Consider the following 22,846-nt stretch of genomic DNA (forward strand, 5'->3'; position numbering starts at 1 on the left):
TTCTCAACCCTTGCTGTCTCCTCATTCTCCTCCCCTTCCCTGTCATCCTTCCTCAACACTTCTCAACCCTGCTGTCTCATCATTCTCCTCCCCTGTCATCCTTCCTCAACACTTATCAACCCTGCTGTCTCCTCATTCTCCTCCCCTTCCCTTTCATCCTTCCTCAACACTTCTCAACCCTGCTGTCTCCTCATTCTCCTCCCCTTCCCTTTCATCCTTCCTCAACACTTCTCAACCCTGCTGTCTCCTCATTCTCCTCCCCTTCCCTGTCATCCTTCCTCAACACTTCTCAACCCTGCTGTCTCCTCATTCTCTTCCCCTTCCCTGTCATCCTTCCTCAACACTTCTCAACCCTGCTGTCTCCTCATTCTCCTCCCCTTCCTTTTCATCCTTCCTCAACACTTCTCAACCCTGCTGCCTCCTCATTCTCCTCCCCTGTCATCCTTCCTCAACACTTCTCAACCCTGCTGTCTCCTCATTCTCCTCCCCTTCCCTTTCATCCTTCCTCAACACTTATCAACCCTGCTGTCTCCTCATTCTCCTCCCCTGTCATCCTTCCTCAACACTTCTCAACCCTGCTGTCTCCTCATTCTCCTCCCCTGTCATCCTTCCTCAACACTTCTCAACCCTGCTATCTCCTCATTCTCCTCCCCTATCATCCTTCCTCAACACTTCTCAACCCTGCTGTCTCCTCATTCTCCTCCCCTTCCCTGTCATCCTTCCTCAACACTTCTCAACCCTGCTGTCTCCTCATTCTCCTCGCCTGTCAACCTTCCTCAACACTTCTCAACCCTGCTGTCTCCTCATTATCCTCCCCTTCCCTTTCATCCTTCCTCAACACTTCTCAACCCTGCTGTCTCCTCATTCTCCTCCCCTGTCATCCTTCCTCAACACTTCTCAACCCTGCTGTCTCCTCATTCTCCTCCCCTGTCATCCTTCCTCAACACTTCTCAACCCTGCTGTCTCCTCATTCTCCTCCCCTTCCCTTTCATCCTTCCTCAACACTTCTCAACCCTGCTGTCTCCTCATTCTCCTCCCCTTCCCTGTCATCCTTCCTCAACACTTCTCAACCCTGCTGTCTCCTCATTCTCCTCCCCTTCCCTTTCATCCTTCCTCAACACTTCTCAACCCTGCTGTCTCCTCATTCTCCTCCCCTTCCCTTTCATCCTTCCTCAACACTTCTCAACCCTGCTGTCTCCTCATTCTCCTCCCCTGTCATCCTTCCTCAACACTTCTCAACCCTGCTGTCTCCTCATTCTCCTCCCCTATCATCCTTCCTCAACACTTCTCAACCCTGCTGTCTCCTCATTCTCCTCCCCTTCCCTGTCATCCTTCCTCAACACTTCTCAACCCTGCTGTCTCCTCATTCTCCTCCCCTGTCATCCTTCCTCAACACTTCTCAACCCTGCTGTCTCCTCATTCTCCTCCCCTGTCATCCTTCCTCAACACTTCTCAACCCTGCTGTCTCCTCATTCTCCTCCCCTTCCCTTTCATCCTTCCTCAACACTTCTCAACCCCGCTGTCTCCTCATTCTCCTCCCCTGTCATCCTTCCTCAACACTTCTCAACCCTGCTGTCTCCTCATTCTCCTCTCTTGTCATCCTTCCTCAACACTTCTCAACCCTGCTGTCTCCTCATTATCCTCCCCTTCCCTTTCATCCTTCCTCAACACTTCTCAACCCTGCTGTCTCCTCATTCTCCTCCCCTGTCATCCTTCCTCAACACTTCTCAACCCTGCTGTCTCCTCATTCTCCTCTCTTGTCATCCTTCCTCAACACTTCTCAACCCTGCTGTCTCCTCATTCTCCTCTCTTGTCATCCTTCCTCAACACTTCTCAACCCTGCTGTCTCCTCATTCTCCTCCCCTTCCCTGTCATCCTTCCTCAACACTTCTCAACCCTGCTGTCTCCTCATTCTCCTCCCCTGTCATCCTTCCTCAACACTTCTCAACCCTGCTGTCTCCTCATTCTCCTCTCTTGTCATCCTTCCTCAACACTTCTCAACCCTGCTGTCTCCTCATTCTCCTCCCCTGTCATCCTTCCTCAACACTTCTCAACCCTGCTGTCTCCTCATTCTCCTCCCCAATCATCCTTTCTCACTTTTTGCATCTCTGTTTCCCCTCACCATCACTCAGTACACTAACTATGGGCCCTGGTCATAAGTAGTCCACAATATAGGGAATAGGGTGCCATAAAAGAGCTCCACCCCTCCTTTACAGTAACATATCTGTGTGTCGGGATACACCCCCCCCCCCCCCCTCCTTTACAGTAACATATCTGTGTGTCGGGATACAGCCCCACCCCTCCTTTACAGTAACTTATCTGTGTGTCGGGATACCCCCCTCCTCCTTTACAGTAACTTATCTGTGTGTCGGGATACACACCCCCCCCCCTCCTCCTTTACAGTAACTTATCTGTGTGTCGGGATACAGCCCCACCCCTCCTTTACAGTAACTTATCTGTGTGTCGGGATACACCCCTCCTCCTTTACAGTAACTTATCTGTGTGTCGGGATACACACCCCCCCCCTCCTCCTTTACAGTAACTTATCTGTGTGTCGGGATACAGCCCCACCCCTCCTTTACAGTAACTTATCTGTGTGTCGGGATACACCCCTCCTCCTTTACAGTAACTTATCCGTGTGTCGGGATACACACACCCCCCCTCCTTTACAGTAACATATCTGTGTGTCGGGATACACCCCTCCTCCTTTACAGTAACTTATCTGTGTGTCGGGATACACCCCTCCTCCTTTACAGTAACTTATCTGTGTGTCGGGATACACACCCCCCCCCCTCCTCCTTTACAGTAACTTATCTGTGTGTCGGGATACAGCCCCACCCCTCCTTTACAGTAACTTATCTGTGTGTCGGGATACACCCCTCCTCCTTTACAGTAACATATCTGTGTGTCGGGATACACCCCCCTCCTCCTTTACCCATAGATAGACAGGCTAGAAATGTTTCAACAATGTAAATGTTTTGATTGGCCCTCCTTGTTGTTCACAACAAGGTTCCATTCCCGTCACAGGGGACTTTATGGCTGATTTAAGATGAACTCTTCAACCCTGTTACTTTATTTGGCATTCAATAGGCACTTACTATAGTCATTTATTTTTTTACCTCTTGAGATGGGAAAACCTGTTTATCATTTTAATAAGGTATTAAGTTGCTCGACATGACAGAATGTTAAAATTACGGGAACTAAAATATACCCAAGAGACTCATTTTGTGGAACGACCAAGGCTGGTCATCTGTTATGAGTGTCGCTTTCCTCATCCTCAGATGAGGTGAGGAGAGAAGGATCTTCTGACCAAAATGCGGGTTCAGGGAAATATGCCATCTTTATTTATTAACAACGATGAAGATGGTAACACGAAACAAAACAAAACACTTTCAAAACTACAAAATAACAAAACGACGTAGAACGGAACCTGAACATAAACTCACATACATAAACGTAAACTCACGGACAGGAACGTTACATCGAAACACACGAACAGCCAAACAGTCCCGTAAGTGAAAAACACATCGACAACGACGAAAGACATCACAGGAGACAATCACCCACAAACAAACAGTGAGAATGCCCTACCTAAATATGACTCTTGATTAGAGGAAAACGCAAACCACCTGCCTCTAATCAAGAGCCATACCAGGCAAACCAAAAACAACATAGAAACAGATAACATAGACTGCCCACCCAAAACTAACGCCCTGACCATAAACACATAAAAACTAACATAAATAGGTCAGGACTGTTACAGTACCCCCCCCTCAAGGTGCGAACGCCGGGCGCACCAGCACAAAGTCCAGGGGAGGGTCCGGGTGGGCAGTTGACCACGGTGGTGGTTCCGGCAGATCCTGTCTGGTTGGCGGCTCTGGCAGATCCTGTCTGGTTGGCGGCTCTGGCAGATCCTGTCTGGTTGGCGGCTCTGGCAGATCCTGTCTGGTTGGCGGCTCTGGCAGATCCTGTCTGGCTGACGGCTCTAGCGGCTCCTGTCTGGCTGACGGCTCTAGCGGCTCCTGTCTGGCTGACGGCTCTGTAGGCTCATGGCAGACGGGCGGCTTTGCAGGCTCATGGCAGACGGGCGGCTTTGCAGGCTCCTGGCAGACGGATGGCTCAGATGGCGCTGGGGAGACGGATGGCTCAGATGGCGCTGGGGAGACGGATGGCTCAGATGGCGCTGGGGAGACGGATGGCTCAGATGGCGCTGGGGAGACGGATGGCTCAGATGGCGCTGGGGAGACGGATGGCTCAGATGGCGCTGGGGAGACGGATGGCTCTGGCCGGATATGGCGCACTGTAGACCTGGTGCGTGGTGCCGGAACTGGAGGCACCGTGCTAATGACAAGCACCTTCCTACTAGTGCGGGGAGCAGGGACAGGGCACACTGTATTCTCAAAGCCTACTCTATCCCTGATGCGTGGTACCGGCACTGGTGACACCGGGCTGAGGACAAGCACATCAGGATTAGTAGGGGGAGAAGATACAGTGGGTTCAGGGCTCTGGAGACGCACTGGTAGCTTAGTGCGTGGGGCCGGAACTGGAGGCACCGGGCTAGATACACGCACTACAGGGAGAGTGCGTGGAGGAGGAACAGGGCTCAGGATACGCACTGGTAGCCTAGTGCGTAGTGTATACACTGTAGGTACTAGGCTGGGGCGGGGAGGTGGTGCCGGAAATACCGGACCGTGGAGGCGTACTGGCACTCTTGAGCATTGAGCTTGCCCAACCTTACCTGGTTGAATACCCCCGGTTGCCCGACCAGTGCGGGGAGGTGGAATAACCCGCACCGGGCTATGTAGGCGAACCGGGGAAACCATGCGTAAGGCAGGTGCCATGTATGCCGGCCCGAGGAGACGCACTGGAGACCAGACGCGTTGAGCCGGCCTCATGACACCTGGCTCAATACCCAATCTAGCCCTACCAGTGCGGGGAGGTGGAATAACCCGCACTGGGCTATGCACTCGTACAGGAGACACCGTGCGCTCTACTGCGTAACACGGCGCCTGCCCGTACTCCCGCTCTCCACGGTAAGCCTGGGAAGTGGGCGCAGGTCTCCTACCTGCCCTTGGCCCACTATCTCCTAGCCCCCCCCCCAAGAAATTTTTGGGAATTACTTACGGGCTTTTTTGGCTTCCGTGCCAGACGCGTTCCCTCATAGCTCCGGTTCCTCTCTCCGGTAGCCTCTGCACTCCCCAGTGCCTCCAGCTGCTCCCCTGGCTTTTCGGGCTTCCAGCCACGTCTCCTTGCTGCCTCCTCATACCACCGCTGTTGGGCTCTCGCTGCCTCCATCTCCTCACGAGCGCGGCGATATTCCCCAATGTGCGCCCAGTGTCCTTTTCCTTCCAAGATCTGTTCCCAAGTCCACGAGTCCTGATTGCTCTGTTGAGCTCTCCCCCGCCGCTTGGTCCTCGGTAGGTGGGTGATTCTGTAACGGGTGTCGCTTTCCTCATCCTCAGATGAGGTGAGGAGAGAAGGATCTTCTGACCAAAATGCGGGTTCAGGGAAATATGCCATCTTTATTTATTAACAACGATGAAGATGGTAACACGAAACAAAACAAAACACTTTCAAAACTACAAAATAACAAAACGACGTAGAACGGAACCTGAACATAAACTCACATACATAAACGTAAACTCACGGACAGGAACGTTACATCGAAACACACGAACAGCCAAACAGTCCCGTAAGTGAAAAACACATCGACAACGACGAAAGACATCACAGGAGACAATCACCCACAAACAAACAGTGAGAATGCCCTACCTAAATATGACTCTTGATTAGAGGAAAACGCAAACCACCTGCCTCTAATCAAGAGCCATACCAGGCAAACCAAAAACAACATAGAAACAGATAACATAGACTGCCCACCCAAAACTAACGCCCTGACCATAAACACATAAAAACTAACATAAATAGGTCAGGACTGTTACATCATCAAACATCTATTACTAAACAATGCAATTTTTACATATATTTTTTATAATTGTATTGAGATAATGAAGTAGAATCTATTTACCAGTTTTGAGCTGAAAAGACATCAAGATAATTTGTTTTGCTTTGAGATATTCTGACTTATTTCAAGCCTGTTTTAAGTTAAAATAAGGAAAAATTATCTGCCAGTGCACTAAGATCATTTGTTTTGTTAAGACATATTAAATATCTTGAAATAGGATCATTTATCTTACCCCACTTGTATCAAGTCTTTTTTTGGGGTTAAAATAAGCAAAATGATCTGCCAGTGTACTAAAATTATTTACATTAGATGTCAAGCCAATGCACACTGTAAAGTCAATGGAGAATAAGAGCACCCAGCTGCCCACTGCACTGAGGCTAGGAAACACTGTCAACACCAATAAATCCACTATAATTGAGAATTTCAATAAGCATTTTTCTATGGCTGGCTATGCTTTCCACCTGGCTACCCCTACCCCGGTCAACAGCCCTGACCAGCCTACCGATCCTCGACTAAGGGGCGATGTCATTTACAAAATAGCCTCCAACACTCTACTCAACAAATTGGATGCAGTCTATCACAGTGCCATCCGTTTTGTCACCAAAGCCCCATATACTACCCACCACTGCGACCTGTACGCTCTCGTTGGCTGGCTCTCGCTTCATACTCGTCGCCAGACCCACTGGCTCCAGGTCATCTACAAGTCTCTGCTAGGTAAAGCTCCGCCTTATCTCAGCTCACTGGTCACCATAGCAGCACCCACCCGTAGCAAGCACTCCAGCAGGTATATCTCACTGGTCACCATAGCAACACCCACCCGTAGCAAGCACTCCAGCAGGTATATCTCACTGGTCACCATAGCAACACCCACCCGTAGCAAGCACTCCAGCAGGTATATCTCACTGGTCATCCCCAAAGCCAACACTTCCTTTGGCCGCCTTTCCTTCTAGTTCTCTGCTGCCAATGACTGGAATGACTGCAAAAATCACTGAAGCTGGAGACTCATATCTCCCTCACTAGCTTTAAGCACCAGCTGTCAGAGCAGCTCACAGAGCACTACACCTGTACATAGCCCATCTATAAATAGCCCACCCTGCTACCTCATCCCCATACTGTATTCATTTATTTATCTTGCTCCTTTGCACCCCAGTATCTCTACTTGCACATTCATTTTCTGCACATCTACCATTCCAGTATTTAATTGCTATATTGTAATTACTTTGCCACCATGGCCTATTTATTGCCTTACCTCCCTTATCCTACCTCATTTGCACATGCTGTATATAGACTTTTTCTACTGTATTATTGACTGTATGTTTGTTTACTCCATGTGTAACTCTGTGTTGTTGTATGTGTCGAACTGCTTTGCTTTATCTTGGCCAGATAAATCATATTCTAAGAGATATTTAGGTAAAATCAACATATTTTGCAGTGAAGGCCTACATCCAACAAGCAGCAGCCTCTGGCTGGAGAAACACAAGGCTATATAAAGAGGACTCATTCGAACAGTTCTCTTCTGTGTCACCTCGAAGTCAAGAGGATTATGATGCAGGCATAGGCTGATCGTATCACTTCAACAAGTTATAGGTTCATCAATCTAATTCAAACAGATTGAGGGGAGGGTGAAATAGGGGTTATAATATTGAAGTAGTAGCCAATACTACAGTACTGTAACTGCTACTTCAGTTGGACAGACAGTTCTGTGGTGGTGCTTGCCTCACAGCTGAGCTTGGTAACAAGAGCCCGCCAAGCGCATGCCAATAATAAACTGACCACAGCAGCCTCTAGTAATGGAGGCTGGAATCCTTCATGAAAGGACAACAATGAAACAGTACATTTGTCTGTATTTTCGCATTAGACAAGCCTTCCTGAGCAGGCACATACCTGGAGTGTTGAGTAACGGTCATAAAGAAGGGTCCTTTTTCTGTTCAGGAATGGGGAAGTATGAATTATGGTATTTGGAGATTAAAACAGCAATTAAGGGATTCACTATCAAAACATTATGGCATGTGGGCTCTATATATCTGTCACTAAGACGAGGGTAGACCAAACAAAACACATGAGCTCAGGGCAACAGGCTGTAACACAGAGACTGATGTCAGGGTGGGCCACCATTGGAAGGTACATGTTATATGCTCAGATTAGCTGATTTACTAACTGGCAGGGGTCAGTGAGATGAGACTAAAAGAGAGGTGAACTCATATATCGCAAGTGTTGAGTAGACTGGAGAGAAATCAAAATTCTAGTTAGCAGCTGTTAAAATACAAAACTGTTTCACCATGGTTAATAAGAGAAAGCCCACTAAGGTTGTAAAATAACGTGTCATAAATGTGTTTAAATTGTGGTCCGTGTGCTTGGTGGTGTATGCAGGGGCTGGTTGGATGGAGCCATTCTGGGATTGTAGATAAGATGACTTCTAGCCAAAGAGGGACATATTCAAATATCAGTTTGTAGAAGGCAATTATTTTATTTTTTAAGATTTCCAAATATAGTTATCAAATATTGTATACGTTGAGCAAAATCAACATCATGCTTCCAGACTACTTTGGTGAGTCTATTTTGGTGAGTCTATTTTGGTGATTTCACTATTTTGGTGAGTCTATTTTGGTGAGTCTATTTTGTTGAGTCTACTTTGTTGAGTTCACTATTTTGGTGAGTCTATTTTGGTGAGTCTATTTTGGCGAGTTCAGTATTTTGGTGTGTCTATTCTGTTGAGTTCACAATTTTGGTGAGTTTATTTTGATGAGTTCACTATTTTGGTGAGTCTATTTTGGCGAGTTCACTATTTTGGTGAGTTCACTATTTAGCTGAGTCTATTTTGGTGAGTTCACTATTTTGGTGAGTCTGTTTTGGTGAGATCACTATTTTGGTGAAGTTAGCCCATCACCTTGAGAGACACACCTGTGCTCTCATGCATTAGTTAATATGAGATATGTTGTTTCACCAAGCCATGCCAGTGCAAAGGTACTTTTAGCCTCTGGCTGCTTGTAATTCATTATTGGACCAACGTAGCGTCTGCTGAAAGGGTTGAACTGACTCTGACCCATCTATTTTGGGAGATTTGGCAATGAAATCAAAGTTAAACAGAGTAATACTACTACTACAGACCCTCAATGGGATTTTGGAGCAGGAGAATTGTTGAAGTTTACTTCAAGCTGTGATCCATTTGGACGTTGCGTGTAATTTATTTCTCCCCATTCATTAAGTCCTGCTCCTGCCACCTGAAATTCCAGAGATGGCTTTCAGGTTCGCAGGTTTCGACGGTTCGTTTTAAGGTTAATTCTCTTACCACCTGTGCTGAGTTGTTCTAGAGATTTACCACTGTTCACTGTCTTCAAACTACATACTACAACAGTAGTTCTGGCCCTGACCAGAGCTAATTAAAATGGCAGCCTATAGTCAACTTAATAAATGATTGAAAACATTGAAACATTGAAAAAGTCATAATGTGTTTAGAATGCTCAATAGCTGCTTCACAGGGATTTAATAAGACAAAAGAAAGAGTTGACTATGGGTCACCCAGGATGAAGGGTATTATAGTAGTGCACTATACGGAATAGAGAGACATTTGGGAGGCAACCCACTACAGTATTACTGCTTCTGCTCGGTTATGTCCCTGTGTGAACAGTGTGTTATAGATGACCTACAGAGGGGAGGGACATGGACATGCTACAACAACAGCCGCTACACTGAGTCTACAAAACATTAAGAACACCTGCTCTTTCCATGACACAGACTGACCAGGTGAATCCAGGTGAAAGCTATGATGCCTTATTGATGTCACCCGTTAAAATGACTTAAATCAGTGTTGATGAAGGGGAGGAGACAGATTAAAGAAGGATTTTTAAGCCTTGAGACAATTGAGATATGGATTGTGTATGTGTGCCATTCAGAAGGTGAACGGGCAAGACAAAATATTGAAGTGCCTCTGAACGGGGTATGGTAGTAGGTGCCAGGAGCACCAGTTTGTGTGTGTCAAGAACTGCAATGGTCCTCAGTTTTTCATGCTCAAAAGGAAGTCCAGCCAACTTGACACAACTGTGGGAAGCATTGACTTCACCAAAATAAAACAATAGAGCCATTCCTCCCCCCTATTATATCATAATTTACCAAAATAAAACAAGAGCCATTCCCCCTCTATTATATCATAATTTACCAAAATAAAACAATAGAGCCATTCCTTCCCCTCTATTATATCATACTTTACCAAAATAAAACAAGAAACCATTCCCCCTCTATTGTATCATACTTCACTAAAATAAAACAATAGAGCCATTCCCCCTGTTATATCATACTTTACCAAAATAAAACAATAGAGCCATTGCCCCTCTATTATATCATACTTCACCAAAATAAAACAATAGAGCCATTCCTCCACCTCTATTGTATCATACTATCATACTATTGTATCATACTTTATCATACTTTATCATACTTTATTATTGATGAGAGTAAATTTGTTTGTGAGCACCAAACCTGCAGCCAAGAAGCAATATTTACGCAAGTAAGATTTAGGAGAAACTCAACAGATTTGGATAGATCCAAAGTAGACAGTGTTGATGAAGTGAAATTTCCAGTCATCAAATTGTAGAGAGAGAGAGAGAGAGAGAGAGAGAGAGAGAGAATAAGTCTATAAGAGTAAGTCTATAGATATTTTCAGCGACAGAAAGGTAAGAAACTAAGTAGTGTGATATCAGAAATGAAAGAGGAGTAGAATGTAATCTGTCATTTGCCAAGGAGAGTAGATGGTGATATTTCTACCATGCTTTTGGTGATGTTCCACATGCGGGAGACATGTCTGCATGACTTCTCTCACCATGTCTGCCCTCCAAACTCAGAAACCCCCCACCGATAACCATAGAGCTGCAGGACATTTCAGCAACGTTACACCAGGGGAAGAGGGTCAAAACTTCACCTCAATACGAGATACTTTCAGATTCTTACAGATGATACAATCAGTCTCTGTGGGCTGGATGGAGGGAGAGGGTGTTGGGGTGCTGTGGGCTGGATGGAGGGAGAGGGTGTTGGGGTGCTGTGGGCTGGATGGAGGGAGAGGGTGTTGGGGTGCTGTGGGCTGGATGGAGGGAGAGGGTGTTGGGGTGCTGTGGGCTGGATGGGGGAGAGGGTGTTGGGGTGCTGTGGGCTGGATGGAGGGAGAGGGTGTTGAGGTGCTGTGGGCTGGATGGAGGGAGAGGGTGTTGTGGTGCTGTGGGCTGGATGGAGGGAGAGGGTGTTGGGGTGCTGTGGGCTGGATGGAGGGAGAGGGTGTTGGGGTGCTGTGGGCTGGATGGAGGGAGAGGGTGTTGGGGTGCTGTGGGCTGGATGGAGGGAGAGGGTGTTGGGGTGCTGTGGGCTGGATGGAGGGAGAGGGTGTTGGGGTGCTGTGGGCTGGATGGAGGGAGAGGGTGTTGGGGTGCTGTGGGCTGGATAGGGGAGAGGGTGTTGGGGTGCTGTGGGCTGGATGGAGGGAGAGGGTGTTGAGGTGCTGTGGGCTGGATGGAGGGAGGGGGTGTTGGGGTGCTGTGGGCTGGATGGAGGGAGAGGGTGTTGGGGTGCTGTGGGCTGGATGGAGGGAGAGGGTGTTGGGGTGCTGTGGGCTGGATGGAGGAAGAGGGTGTTGGGGTGCTGTGGGCTGGATGGAGGGAGAGGGTGTTGGGGTGCTGTGGGCTGGATGGAGGGAGAGGGTGTTGGGGTGCTGTGGGCTGGATGGAGGGAGGGGGTGTTGGGGTGCTGTGAGCTGGATGGAGGGAGAGGGTGTTGGGGTGCTGTGGGCTGGATGGAAAGAGAAGGTGTTGGGGTGCTGTGGGCTGGATGGGGGAGAGGGTGTTGGGGTGCTGTGGGCTGGATGAAGGGAGAGGGTGTTGGGGTGCTGTGGGCTGGATGGAGGGAGGGGGTGTTGGGGTGCTGTGAGCTGGATGGAGGGAGAGGGTGTTGGGGTGCTGTGGGCTGGATGGAGAGAGAGGGTGTTGGGGTGCTGTGGGCTGGATGGGGGAGAGGGTGTTGGGGTGCTGTGGGATGGATGGAGGGAGAGGGTGTTGGGGTGCTGTGGGCTGGATGGAGGGAGAGGGTGTTGGGGTGCTGTGGGCTGGATGGAGGGAGAGGGTGTTGGGGTGCTGTGAGCTGGATGGAGGGAGAGGGTGTTGGGGTGCTGTGGGCTGTATGGAGGGAGAGGGTGTTGGGGTGCTGTGGGCTGGATGGAGGGAGAGGGTGTTGGGGTGCTGTGGGCTGGATGGAGGGAGAGGGTGTTGGGGTGCTGTGGGCTGGATGGAGGGAGAGGGTGTTGGAGTGCTTTGGGCTGTGAGCTGCTCTGCTCCATGACTTCAGCTGAATAAACAGTGTATGTTCCACTGGTTACGTCACAAATGGCACCCTTTACCCTATATAGTGCACTACGTTAGAACAGAGTGCGGGTCAAAACGAATGCACTATATAGGGGATAGGGTGCCATTTGGGACACTCCCCCAGTCTAAGCCATGTAGGGGTGGACCCGGACTTAAGGGCTTTGGCCTGTGCCTAACCTTTGTATTATTGCGCTTTAAACACCCTAATTTTATTGAATATGAAAATATTAACGAAGAGGGTGAGGTACTTGCCTGAGGGGCATAAAGATTTGTTTAACTGGTACATATAGCTTAGGTGGTTTTAAATGATTTCCACAAGTTTGACCCAGAGCCATATATACAGACTGGTTTGACCTAGTGCAAAACACCCTGAGAGCCCTTCACTGTACACTCTGAAGGAGAAAAGGGAGAACCCTTTTTGGTTCAACGTAAAACTCTTTTTGGTTTCATGTAGAACCCTCTGTGGAAACAGTTCTACATGGAACTCAGAAGGGTTCTACTTGGAACCAAAAAAGGGTCTACCTGGAACCAAAAAGGGTTCTTCAAAGGGTTCTCCTATGGGGACAGCAGAAAACCCTGATAGGCTCTATATAACACCTTTTTTACCAAGAGTGTACCTGGTAACTCTGTTTTTAGCGTGAAATACAGTAGGTGACAATGTCTCACTGATATGATGACATTATGTTTGAACTATAGATTGTGGTTTCATAAAACAACACTTTTACAGTTTGGTTTGTTATAGTTGTGCAAAACTTGACTATACCTGTTACAGTTTAAAAATACCTGAATAACTGAAAAAGCTAATTGTTCCCCTCATCAGAGTAAATGAACTTTCTCCCACAACTGTCAAGCCAAGGTAAATGTTCAGTAGTGGGGGAAAAACATTCAACAACGCTCAAACTAGGCCCTTATTTTATCAGGTGATTGGTTTTCCTTCAGAGGCGTTAGTTTGTTGAGAACAGACAGAGTTGTGTTTATTGTACTAACCAGTTCTATAACTATTCAACGGGCTGAACCTCCATGGCAACCAGGGATCACATTGATTTACGTTCATGGTTGTCAATGCAGTCCCCATATGGACTATGGACAGGGCCAAATTGTCTCAATGCTTTGCATTCCTAATTCAAATTGGTCACAGGGTTGGTATGCCTGTTGGCCTGTAATTTGTTTAATGTTTTTTAATAAAAGTCTAAACCTCCGTTCCGTCTCGTCTGTCTCCTTAAACTTTTCATTATGGACTGTGTTAAAACTCAGGAGGATAGACTGGGCCGCCAGGAGAGACCATTCATTTAGTCTCGGGGAGCTAACGGACTTGGAGCCGTGAAAATGCAGAGTTTTATAAACAGTCATCTCCCCAAATCAACAGATGCAGCGATATTTAACGGAGAGTTATTGAGCTTTAGCCATGGCTGGTTTCCTAATGGGCCTCTCACCCTCATTGTTTATACTGACTTTAAGCTATAGCAAATGTTTGAATGTAGGAAATTATTTAACTAGCTGGCAAATGTAAACCTTTATGTAAGCAATGTGGTATTGGAAAATGTATAAATAAAATGGCAAAGTAATGCTTTTTATTTCATATCTGATTAATGTCCATCACTCTTGAAATATCCGTATTCACTCTGCACCTACCAAATCATGGCTATTTAGATGTTTGCTTAGGTTGCTTAGAGTGACAGCTCAGTGCCCCTGGCAGTCACACACACACACACACACACACACACACACACACACACCCACCCACCCACCCACCCACCCACCCACCCACCCACCCACCCACCCACCCACCCACAGCACACACACACACACACACACACACACACACACACACACACACACACACACACACACACACACACACACACACACACACACACACACACACACACACACACACACACACACACGTACTACCAGTCCCAGACAAATATTTCCTGTGAATTTGGAGTGGGACTTGGATTTGACACATTCATTTAACAAGTGCCTCATTTCAATATACAATTTGTCTAATGAAGTTTAAATATCAAGAAATACAGTCTGGGCCTGTTACTACAGCTGCACTGTTTCAGAAAACAATTATTTGTGGTTTATAAAAAAGAAAATAAATAAATTCCCATACAAATGACAAACAAAGCCTCTATCCTAAACTAGCTCATTAGACAGCATTCAAACACACCAGAATATTTTACTACAAACATCAGACAAAATACTTTCATTTTTTTCTTCTTTTTTCCCCCCCACCTTTATTTAACCAGGTAGGCTAGTTGAGAACAAGTTCTCATTTACAACTGCGACCTGGCCAAGATAAAGCATAGCAGTGTGAACAGACAACAACACAGAGTTACACATGGAGTAAACAATAAACAAGTCAATAACACAGTAGGGGGAAAAATGAGTCTATATACATTGTGTGCAAAAGGCATGAGGAGGTAGGCAATAAATAGGCTATAGGAGCAAATAATTACAATTTAGCAGATTAACACTGGAGTGATAAATCATCAGATGATCATGTGCAAGTAGAGATACTGGTGTGCAAAAGAGCAGAAAAGTAAATAAAAAACAGTAAGGGGATGAGGAAGGTAAATTGGGTGGGCTGTTTACAGATGCAGCGATCGGTTAGCTGCTCAGATAGCAGATGTTTAAAGTTGGTGAGGGAAATAAAAGTCTCCAATTTCAGCGATTTTTGCACTTCGTTCCAGTCACAGGCAGCAGAGAACTGGAAGGAAAAGTGGCCAAATGAGGTGTTGGCTTTTGGGATGATCAGTGAGATATTCATGCCAAATTGACTGGGAGGAGGGGTGGTCCAAAAGAGGGGAGAGTTGTCAACGTTTTTTCTTTGCTTTAGGGAGGGTAGTGTGGTTTTTGGGGGGGCACAGGGGAGGGTACTGTGGTTTTTGGGGGGCACAGGGGAGGGTAGTGTGGTTTTTGGGGGGCACAGGGGAGGGTAGTGTGGTTTTTGGGGGGGCACAGGGGAGGGTACTGTGGTTTTTGGAGGGCACAGGGGAGGGTACTGTGGTTTTTTGGGGGGCACAGGGGAGGGTACTGTAGTTTTTTGGAGGGCACAGGGGAGGGTACTGTGGTTTTTTGGGGGGCACAGGGGAGGGTAGTGTGGTTTTTGGGGGGGGCACAGGGGAGGGTAGTGTGGTTTTTGGGGGGGCACAGGGGAGGGTTGTGTAGTTTTTGGGGGGCACAGGGGAGGGTAGTGTGGTTTTTGGAGGGCACAGGGGAGGGTAGTGTGGTTTTTGGGGGGGCACAATTGGGGTGGTTGTGAAGTTTTGGGGGGGCACAGGGGAGGATTGTGTAGTTTTTGGGGGGGCACAATTGGGGGGGTTGTGAAGTTTTGGGGGGGCACAGGGGAGGGTTGTGTAGTTTTGGGGGGGGCACAATTGGGGGGGTTGTGTAGTTTTTGGGGGGCACAGGGGAGGGTTGCGTAGTTTTTGGGGGGCACAATTGGGGGGGTTGTGTAGTTTTTGGGGGGCACAGGGGAGGGTTGTGTAGTTTTTGGGGGGCACAATTGGGGGGGTTGTGTAGTTTTTGGGGGGCACAGGGGAGGGTTGTGTAGTTTTCCCGGGTTTACATTTGCTCTTCTGCTCGTATTTTCCCTATTAACAATGGCTTGACTTACTTTTGATATTACCCTAATAAAGTTTAGAAACAGTTGTGAAGGTTTCTTATGGTGTGGCTATTACTAAGCTTTAGCTACTGCAGGTCTACGATATGAAGGCAGTTTGCCCCGTCACTCCAACTGACTCCGACAGTTGAACTTGAGGTGAGGAAGACTGTTTCAAGCCTACCAGAGTTACAGTGCCTTCGAAAAATATTCAAACCCATTGACTTTTTCCACATTTTGTTATGTTACAGCCTTATTCTAAAATGAATTACATTTTAAAACATCCTCAGTAATCTACACACAATACCTCATAATGAAAAAGCGAAAACAGAAATACCTTATTTACATAAGTATTCAGACCCTTTGCTCTGAGACTCGAAATTGAGCTCAGGTGCATCCGGTTTACATTGATCCTCCTTGAGATGTTTCTACAACTTCATTGGAGTCCACCTGTGGTAAATTCAGTTGATTGGACATGATTTAGAAAGGCACACACCTATCTATATAAGGTCCCACAGTTCACAGTTCACAGAGCAAAAACCAAGCCATGAGGTCTAAGGAATTGTCCGTAGAGCTCCGAGACAGGATTGTGTTGAGACACAGATCTGGGGAAGGGACCAAAACATTTCTGCAGCATTGAAGGTCCCCAACAACACAGTGGCCTCCATCATTCTTAAATGGAAGATGTTTGGAACCACCAAGACTCTTCCTAGATCTGGCCACACGGCCAAACTGAGAAATCGGTGTAGAAAGGCCTTGATCAGGGAGTTGACCAAGAACCTGATGGTCACTCTGACAGAGCTCTAGAGTTCCTTTGTGGAGATGGGACAACTTTATAGAAGGACAACCATCTCTGCAGCACTCCACCAATCAGGCCTTTATGGTAGAGTGGCGAGATGGAAGCCACTCCTCAGTAAAAGGCACATGACAGCCCACTTGGAGCTTGCCAAAAGGCACCTAATGATTCTCAGACAATGAGAAACAAGATTCTCTGGTGTGATGAAACCAAGATTGATGGTCTGATGAAACCAAGCGTCACGTCTGGATGAAACCTGGCACCATCCCTATGGTTAAGCGCATGGTGGTGGCATGCTCTGGGGATGTTTTTCAGCAGCAGGGACTGGGAGACTAGTCAGAATCGAGGCAAATATGAACGGAGCAAAGTACAGCGAGACCCTTGATGATAACCTGCTCCAGAGAGCTCAGGATCTCAGACTGGGGTGAAGGTTCACCTTCCAACAGGACAATGACCCTAAGCACACAGCCAAGACAACGCAGGAGTGGCTTCGGGACAAGTCTCTGAATGTCCTTGAGTGGCCCAGCCAGAACCTGGTCTTGAACCCAATCGAACATCTCTGGAGACCTGAAAATAGCTGTGCAGCAATGCTACCCATCAAACTCCCTGACAGAGCTTGAGAGGATCTGCAGAGAAGAATGGGAGAAACTCCCCAAATACAACTGTGCCAAGTTTGTAGACTCAGACCCAAGAAGACTCGATGCTTACTGTGTAAAGGGTCTGAATATTTATGGAAATGTGATATTTCAGTTTTTTTATTTATAAATTAACAAAATATTTAAAAAAATATATTTTTGCATTGTCATTATGGAGTATTGTGTGTAGATTGCTGAGGATTTTTTATTTATTTAATCCATTTTAGAATAAATATATATTTTTTTACCTGAGCAATAAAATCAATCAATCAATCAATCCGAACTGTGCAGCAGCCAATTGATGAATGGAACGAGACATCTGTTACAAAACAGCAAAAAGTTTAATGACATTCGTAGATTGTGAAGACAAGCCTTTGATACTGAGTAAGTCTACATGGTAGGGAGGGATGTATCTCTGCTTGTAGAGATTGACATATCTACAGTATGAATAGTCAATTTATTGTGGTGTTGAAAATGCAAACCATGATATTGAAGTGCCCGAAGATGGTATGCTTTGTTTATTGGTTGTGTGGTGCATTGGCACAGAAACCTGTTTTGTGGAAAGTTCATTGCATTTATTTTATATAATGATAAATATGGCATCAAAATGTTGAAAATCTAATTTCCCCCTAGCTGATCATTGTCTGCTGCTGGCTCTGATCGTAGTGTAATGAAATAGGCAGGGAGAGTGAGCTCGTCTGTGGTGGTCTGCGAACGCTAAACCTTCTGGCCCGTATCCCTGCGTGGCATCGACTGTATCACAAAAGCATGCTGATTTGGAAAGTCGATATCCACGGTTATAAACACAGGGTCGCTACAGTTATTGTTATTTGTGGTCGTAAACATTATTTTGAGTCAATTTTATGAGGGGGGAGGGTGTCCAATTTATTTTACAATACAAGGGGAGGGTCATGTGAAAATATTTATAACTTTGGGGAGAGGGGCGAATTTTTTTGAATGACACCTTGAGCTGGACCAGTCCCCCCCGCCCCCCCAGTAAATTGTTGGGTTGGGTTTAGTTCATGCTGATGAATTATTACGATAGACTTGTGCCACATTGAATAGAAGAAGTCATAGGATGTAATATCACATGCGTCCTGTTTGACTTCAAATGCACTAATAGTTGAGAAAGAGAGGAAGTAAGTTGTGTTCATACATTCACCATGCATAAAACAATGTGATTCATGTCTTTATCTTGACTGAGCATCCCAAAGGGCATCCTACCCCCTATATAGTGCACTACTTTTGACCAGAGCCCTATGGGGAATAGAGGGGGTAATGGGAATAGGGTGCCATTGAGGACGGATCCCTAATAGTTGAGAAAGAGAGGAAGTAAGTTGTGTTTATTCACCATGAGTATAGCAAGATTTTATCTTGATAGATATGGCATTGCATCTTGAACAGAGGCAAATGTGATTCACTACACTCATAATGAAGCCCTAGATTGATCTGCCTCTCCAATTTCCAAAGGCTTCAAGAAAGAAGGGCGGTTTCATTATGAGTACCACAGAATGTCGTTAGGCTATGCCTTGACTATTTATTGGCCTACCTTGGATGCAAATTTCCTTGACCATAAACCATGTTTTTCCCCCCCTATCTTCTCTTGGAGCGACCATGATGCCATGATCTTTTCAATTTGAAGAGTGGTGCTGATGTTGTCATCATCACTAAGAGCTTATTGAAAACATTTGTCAGGTTGTGCTGGTGTTTTTGCAGGTGACGGTAATGGTACAGTACATGCCTAGGCCTCTCGCTGGAGTGCACTGGAAGCAGGTAAATATAGGAGCCTAGTCCAACTGACTGGCTCCCCCTAGTGCAGTTTTCTAGGTTTTGTCCAAGACCCAGTGACTTGTTGTTAATGTTATTACCATCAGCAAGAGATGTCAAATAGCCAAGATGGTACAGCAGGCTGCTGAGGGGAGGAGGGCTCATAACAATGGCTGGAACCAAATGGAAACCAAGGATTGGATGTATTTGATACTATTCCACCTATTCTGCTCGAGCCATTAGCACGAGCCCGTTATTGTGACACCAACCTCCTGTGTAATCAAATCAAATCAAATATCTAATCAAATCTAATTTTATTAGTCACATGCGCCAAATACAACAGGTGTAGAGACCTTACAGTGAAATGCTTACTTACGAGCCCCTAACCAACAGTGCAGTTAAAAAAATATGGATAAGAATAAGAGATAAAAGTAACAAGTAACTAAAGAGGAGCAGTAAAAAATAACAATATATACAGGGGGGTGCCGGTACAGAGTCAATGTGCGGGGGCACCGGTTAGTTGAGGTAGTATGTACATGCAGGTAGAGTTAATTAAAGTGACTATGCATAGATGACAACAGAGAGTGGCAGTGGTGTGGGGATGGGGGGGAAATGTGAATAGTCTGGGTAGCCATTTAACTAGATGTTCAGGAGTCTTATGGCTTGGGGGTAGAAGCTGTTTAGAATCTTCTTGGACCTAGACTTGGCGCTCCGGTACAGCTTGCCGTGTGGTAGCAGAGAGAACAGTCTATGACTAGGGTGGCTGGAGTCTTTGACAATTTCTAGGGCCTTCCTCTGACACCGCGTGGTATAGAGGTCCTGGATGGCAGGAAGCTTGGCCCCAGTGATGTACTGGGCCGCTCGCACTACCCTCTGTAGTGCCTTGCGGTCGGAGGCCGAGCAGTTGCCATACCAGGCAGTGATGCAACCAGTCAGGATGCTCTCGATGGTGCAGCTGTATAACCTTTTGAGGATCTGAGGACCCATGCCAAATCTTTTCAGTCTCCTGAGGGGGAATAGGTTTTGTCGTGCCCGCTTCACGACTGTCATAGTGTGCTTGGACCATGTTAGTTTGTTGGTGATGTGGACACCAAGGAACTTGAAGCTCTCAACCTGCTCCACTGCAGCCCTGTCGAAGAGAAGGCGGGCGTGCTCGGTCCTCTTTTTCTTGTAGTCCACAATCCTCTCCTTTGTCTTGATCACATTGAGGGAGAGGTTGTTGTCCTGGCACCACATGACCAGGTCTCTGACCTCCTCCCTATAGGCTGTCTCGTTGTTGTAGGTGATCAGGCCTACCACTGTTGTGTCATCGGCAAATGTAATGATGGTGTTGGAGTCGTGCGTGGCCATGCAGTCATGAGTGAACAGGGAGTACAGGAGGGGGCTGAGCACACACCCTTAAGGGGCCCCTGTGTTGAGGATCAGCGTGGCGGATGTGTTGTACCTACCCTTACCACATGGGGGCGGCCCGTCAGGAAGTCCAGAATCCAGTTGCAGAGTCCCAGGGTCCTTAGCTTATTGATGAGCTTTCAGGGCACTATGGTGTTGAACGCTGAGCTGTAGTCAATGAATAGTATTCTCACATAGGTGTTCCTTTTGTCCAGGTGGGAAAGGGCAGTGTGGAGTGCAATAGAGACTGCATCATCTGTGGATCTGTTGGGGCGGTATGCAAATTGGAGTGGGTCTAGGGTTTCTGGGATGATTGTGTTGATGTAAGCCATGACCCTACAGACTTGAGTGCTACGGATTGGTAGTCATTTAGGCAGGTTACCTTAGTGTTCTTGGGCACAGGCACTATGGTGGTTTGCTTAAAACATGTGATATTACAGACTCTGACAGGGAGAGGTAGAAAATGTCAGTGAAGACACTTGCTGGTTGGTCACCACATGATCGCAGTAATATGGCTAATATTGCTGGATAGAAAATAGAAATTGAATATAAAAACATAGATATTGTGATGTATCCAGTCCACATTGTCAAAGTATTTCAAGTCATGATGCATGACACAAAAACAGATTATTTTCCTATGGCTATAAATTTGCAAAAGTTACAGAAAAGTGATATCTCACGTACCTCGTGATATCCAGTCAGTGATCTATCACATGCATCAAAATCATTCAATCAGCTGAACTCCTGTCAAAGTCACGCCCACACTGACTCGACGCACTTGATTAGGGGTGTTTACCTGCTTGCGATGCGTTGCAGTGGCATAGAGCTAATCTAGCTACTGGATGCTAACAAGTCTCTCTCTTTATATTGAGGAAAAATACAATATCACAGTGGAAGACAGTTAGTCAGCCAAGTATCGGACAATATACATCGCATTTTCACTGGATTACTGCGCGTGAGGAGATTCATCCTTGCATTTGTGTGTAACGTTAGCTAGCTTGTTAGTTAACATCAAGCTAGCCTGTCAGACGGGCTGTTCGAAAGGTGGGGAGCCTACTTTGCTGTATTTAACGACGCTCATCATTCCATGTGTTCGCCTCTGGTATGCGGTTAACAGTATGGATGTTGTCAATATACTAGAATTGAATACGTGAAATGTCATCGACCCCATTGTCTATTGTTACAGGTGACCGCTAGCTAGCTCTGTTACAGAGCTTGCCCTTCTGTCTCATTCCGAAACAGAGCTAACTTGTTGTCACCTGTAGTAATAGACGATGTAGGTCGATGACACTTCATGTATTCACATACAATTATAGCATATTGACAACAACCATACCCACTTACCAGCGCAGAACATGTGTAATAGCTAACTTAGCTACGTAATATCCCAACCAAGAAAAACAAGAATTGGTCTGACTAGGAAGTGCTGCACTTCTCTCTGACTTTTCAGGTTCAGACTCGTTATGATTTGACAGCTAGTTAACAGTTGATTTACTTTGTCATGCACGGCAACGGTCTGTTGCAACTCTTTGTTTCTATCCAGCATAGGACATGTCATGTGGCTATTTTCACTAGTCTTAAAGTTGCCACATAAAGTGACGCAAGTGAGCTAGTCATGATGTTACTGCACATCATCGCCAGTGAGAATATAATGGAGATTGCACCGTTTTAAGCACATGAAAAACAATCACATTGTGTTGGTGTTCTCCATTCGCCCGACTATTACCATAGACTACCATTCTTTGACATGTCAAACATGCATGTTTTCTCTCTTTGCAGTGTGGTGAAACCAGATGAACAAGTTTTAACCCTTTCTGACCACCAAATGAAATCCTAAATATCTCCAGGCCCAGCCTTCAGACAGGCACTATGGAGGAGTCAGATGTGGAGCGTGAGTGACCTCTATTCATAATTGTGTCCTTATGCCATTACTTCTTTTGATATTGGATGCTGTTGATCCCTTGCATGCTGTTTGGTGGTATGAATAGACCCCAGGTCTCTCATTTGTCTCACTCCTCCACGTCTATTCTGTATTCTCCCAATCCTCCATGTCTTCTCTCCCTATCAGAGGTGACCCTGGCCCTGCTGGATTCAGCCAATGACAAGGACCCAGTGGTCAGGGAGCAGGTCAGGAAGTCCATACTGACCCTGGGGAAGCAGCAGCCTAACAAGGTCCTGTCCATGTGCCAGGACTACCTGGTCAAGCACCCCAAGGTCAGACACCACTACTACTACTGCCACTTACTGTTGATTGGCTACTGTGTGGAGCAGAGGCTGGAACACTATAATAAAGTCCCCAGTCTCATTAGCAATTTATGCTGAACTTGATGTGGCCCATGTTTG

At 46.5% G+C, this 22,846-nt stretch overlaps 2 protein-coding genes across 3 annotated transcripts in view; one reads left to right on the top strand and one right to left on the bottom strand.

The window, feature by feature from the left end:
- Positions 1–10,868: 10,868 nt before the first annotated feature.
- LOC129856769 (uncharacterized) lies at positions 10,869–12,281 on the bottom strand. Its single transcript, XM_055924487.1, has one exon. The coding sequence runs from the start codon at positions 12,279–12,281 to the stop codon at positions 10,869–10,871; it is 1,413 nt and encodes a 470-aa protein (XP_055780462.1).
- Positions 12,282–21,278: 8,997 nt separating this feature from the next.
- LOC129856928 (maestro heat-like repeat-containing protein family member 1) overlaps positions 21,279–22,846 on the top strand; it is a 40,260-nt gene continuing 38,692 nt past the window's right edge. Inside the window, exons 1-3 of one of the 2 annotated variants that reach the window (XM_055924706.1) lie at positions 21,279–21,547; positions 22,283–22,394; positions 22,572–22,717. In XM_055924706.1, coding sequence (XP_055780681.1) covers positions 22,373–22,394; positions 22,572–22,717 — 168 coding nt within the window. In that variant the 5' untranslated portion in view covers positions 21,279–21,547; positions 22,283–22,372. The remainder of the gene's footprint in view (positions 21,548–22,282; positions 22,395–22,571; positions 22,718–22,846) is intronic. The other variant, XM_055924707.1, reaches the window with a different exon arrangement.

Source organism: Salvelinus fontinalis, chromosome 6 (genome assembly GCF_029448725.1).
Source record: "Salvelinus fontinalis isolate EN_2023a chromosome 6, ASM2944872v1, whole genome shotgun sequence".
Lineage (NCBI taxonomy): Eukaryota > Metazoa > Chordata > Actinopteri > Salmoniformes > Salmonidae > Salvelinus > Salvelinus fontinalis.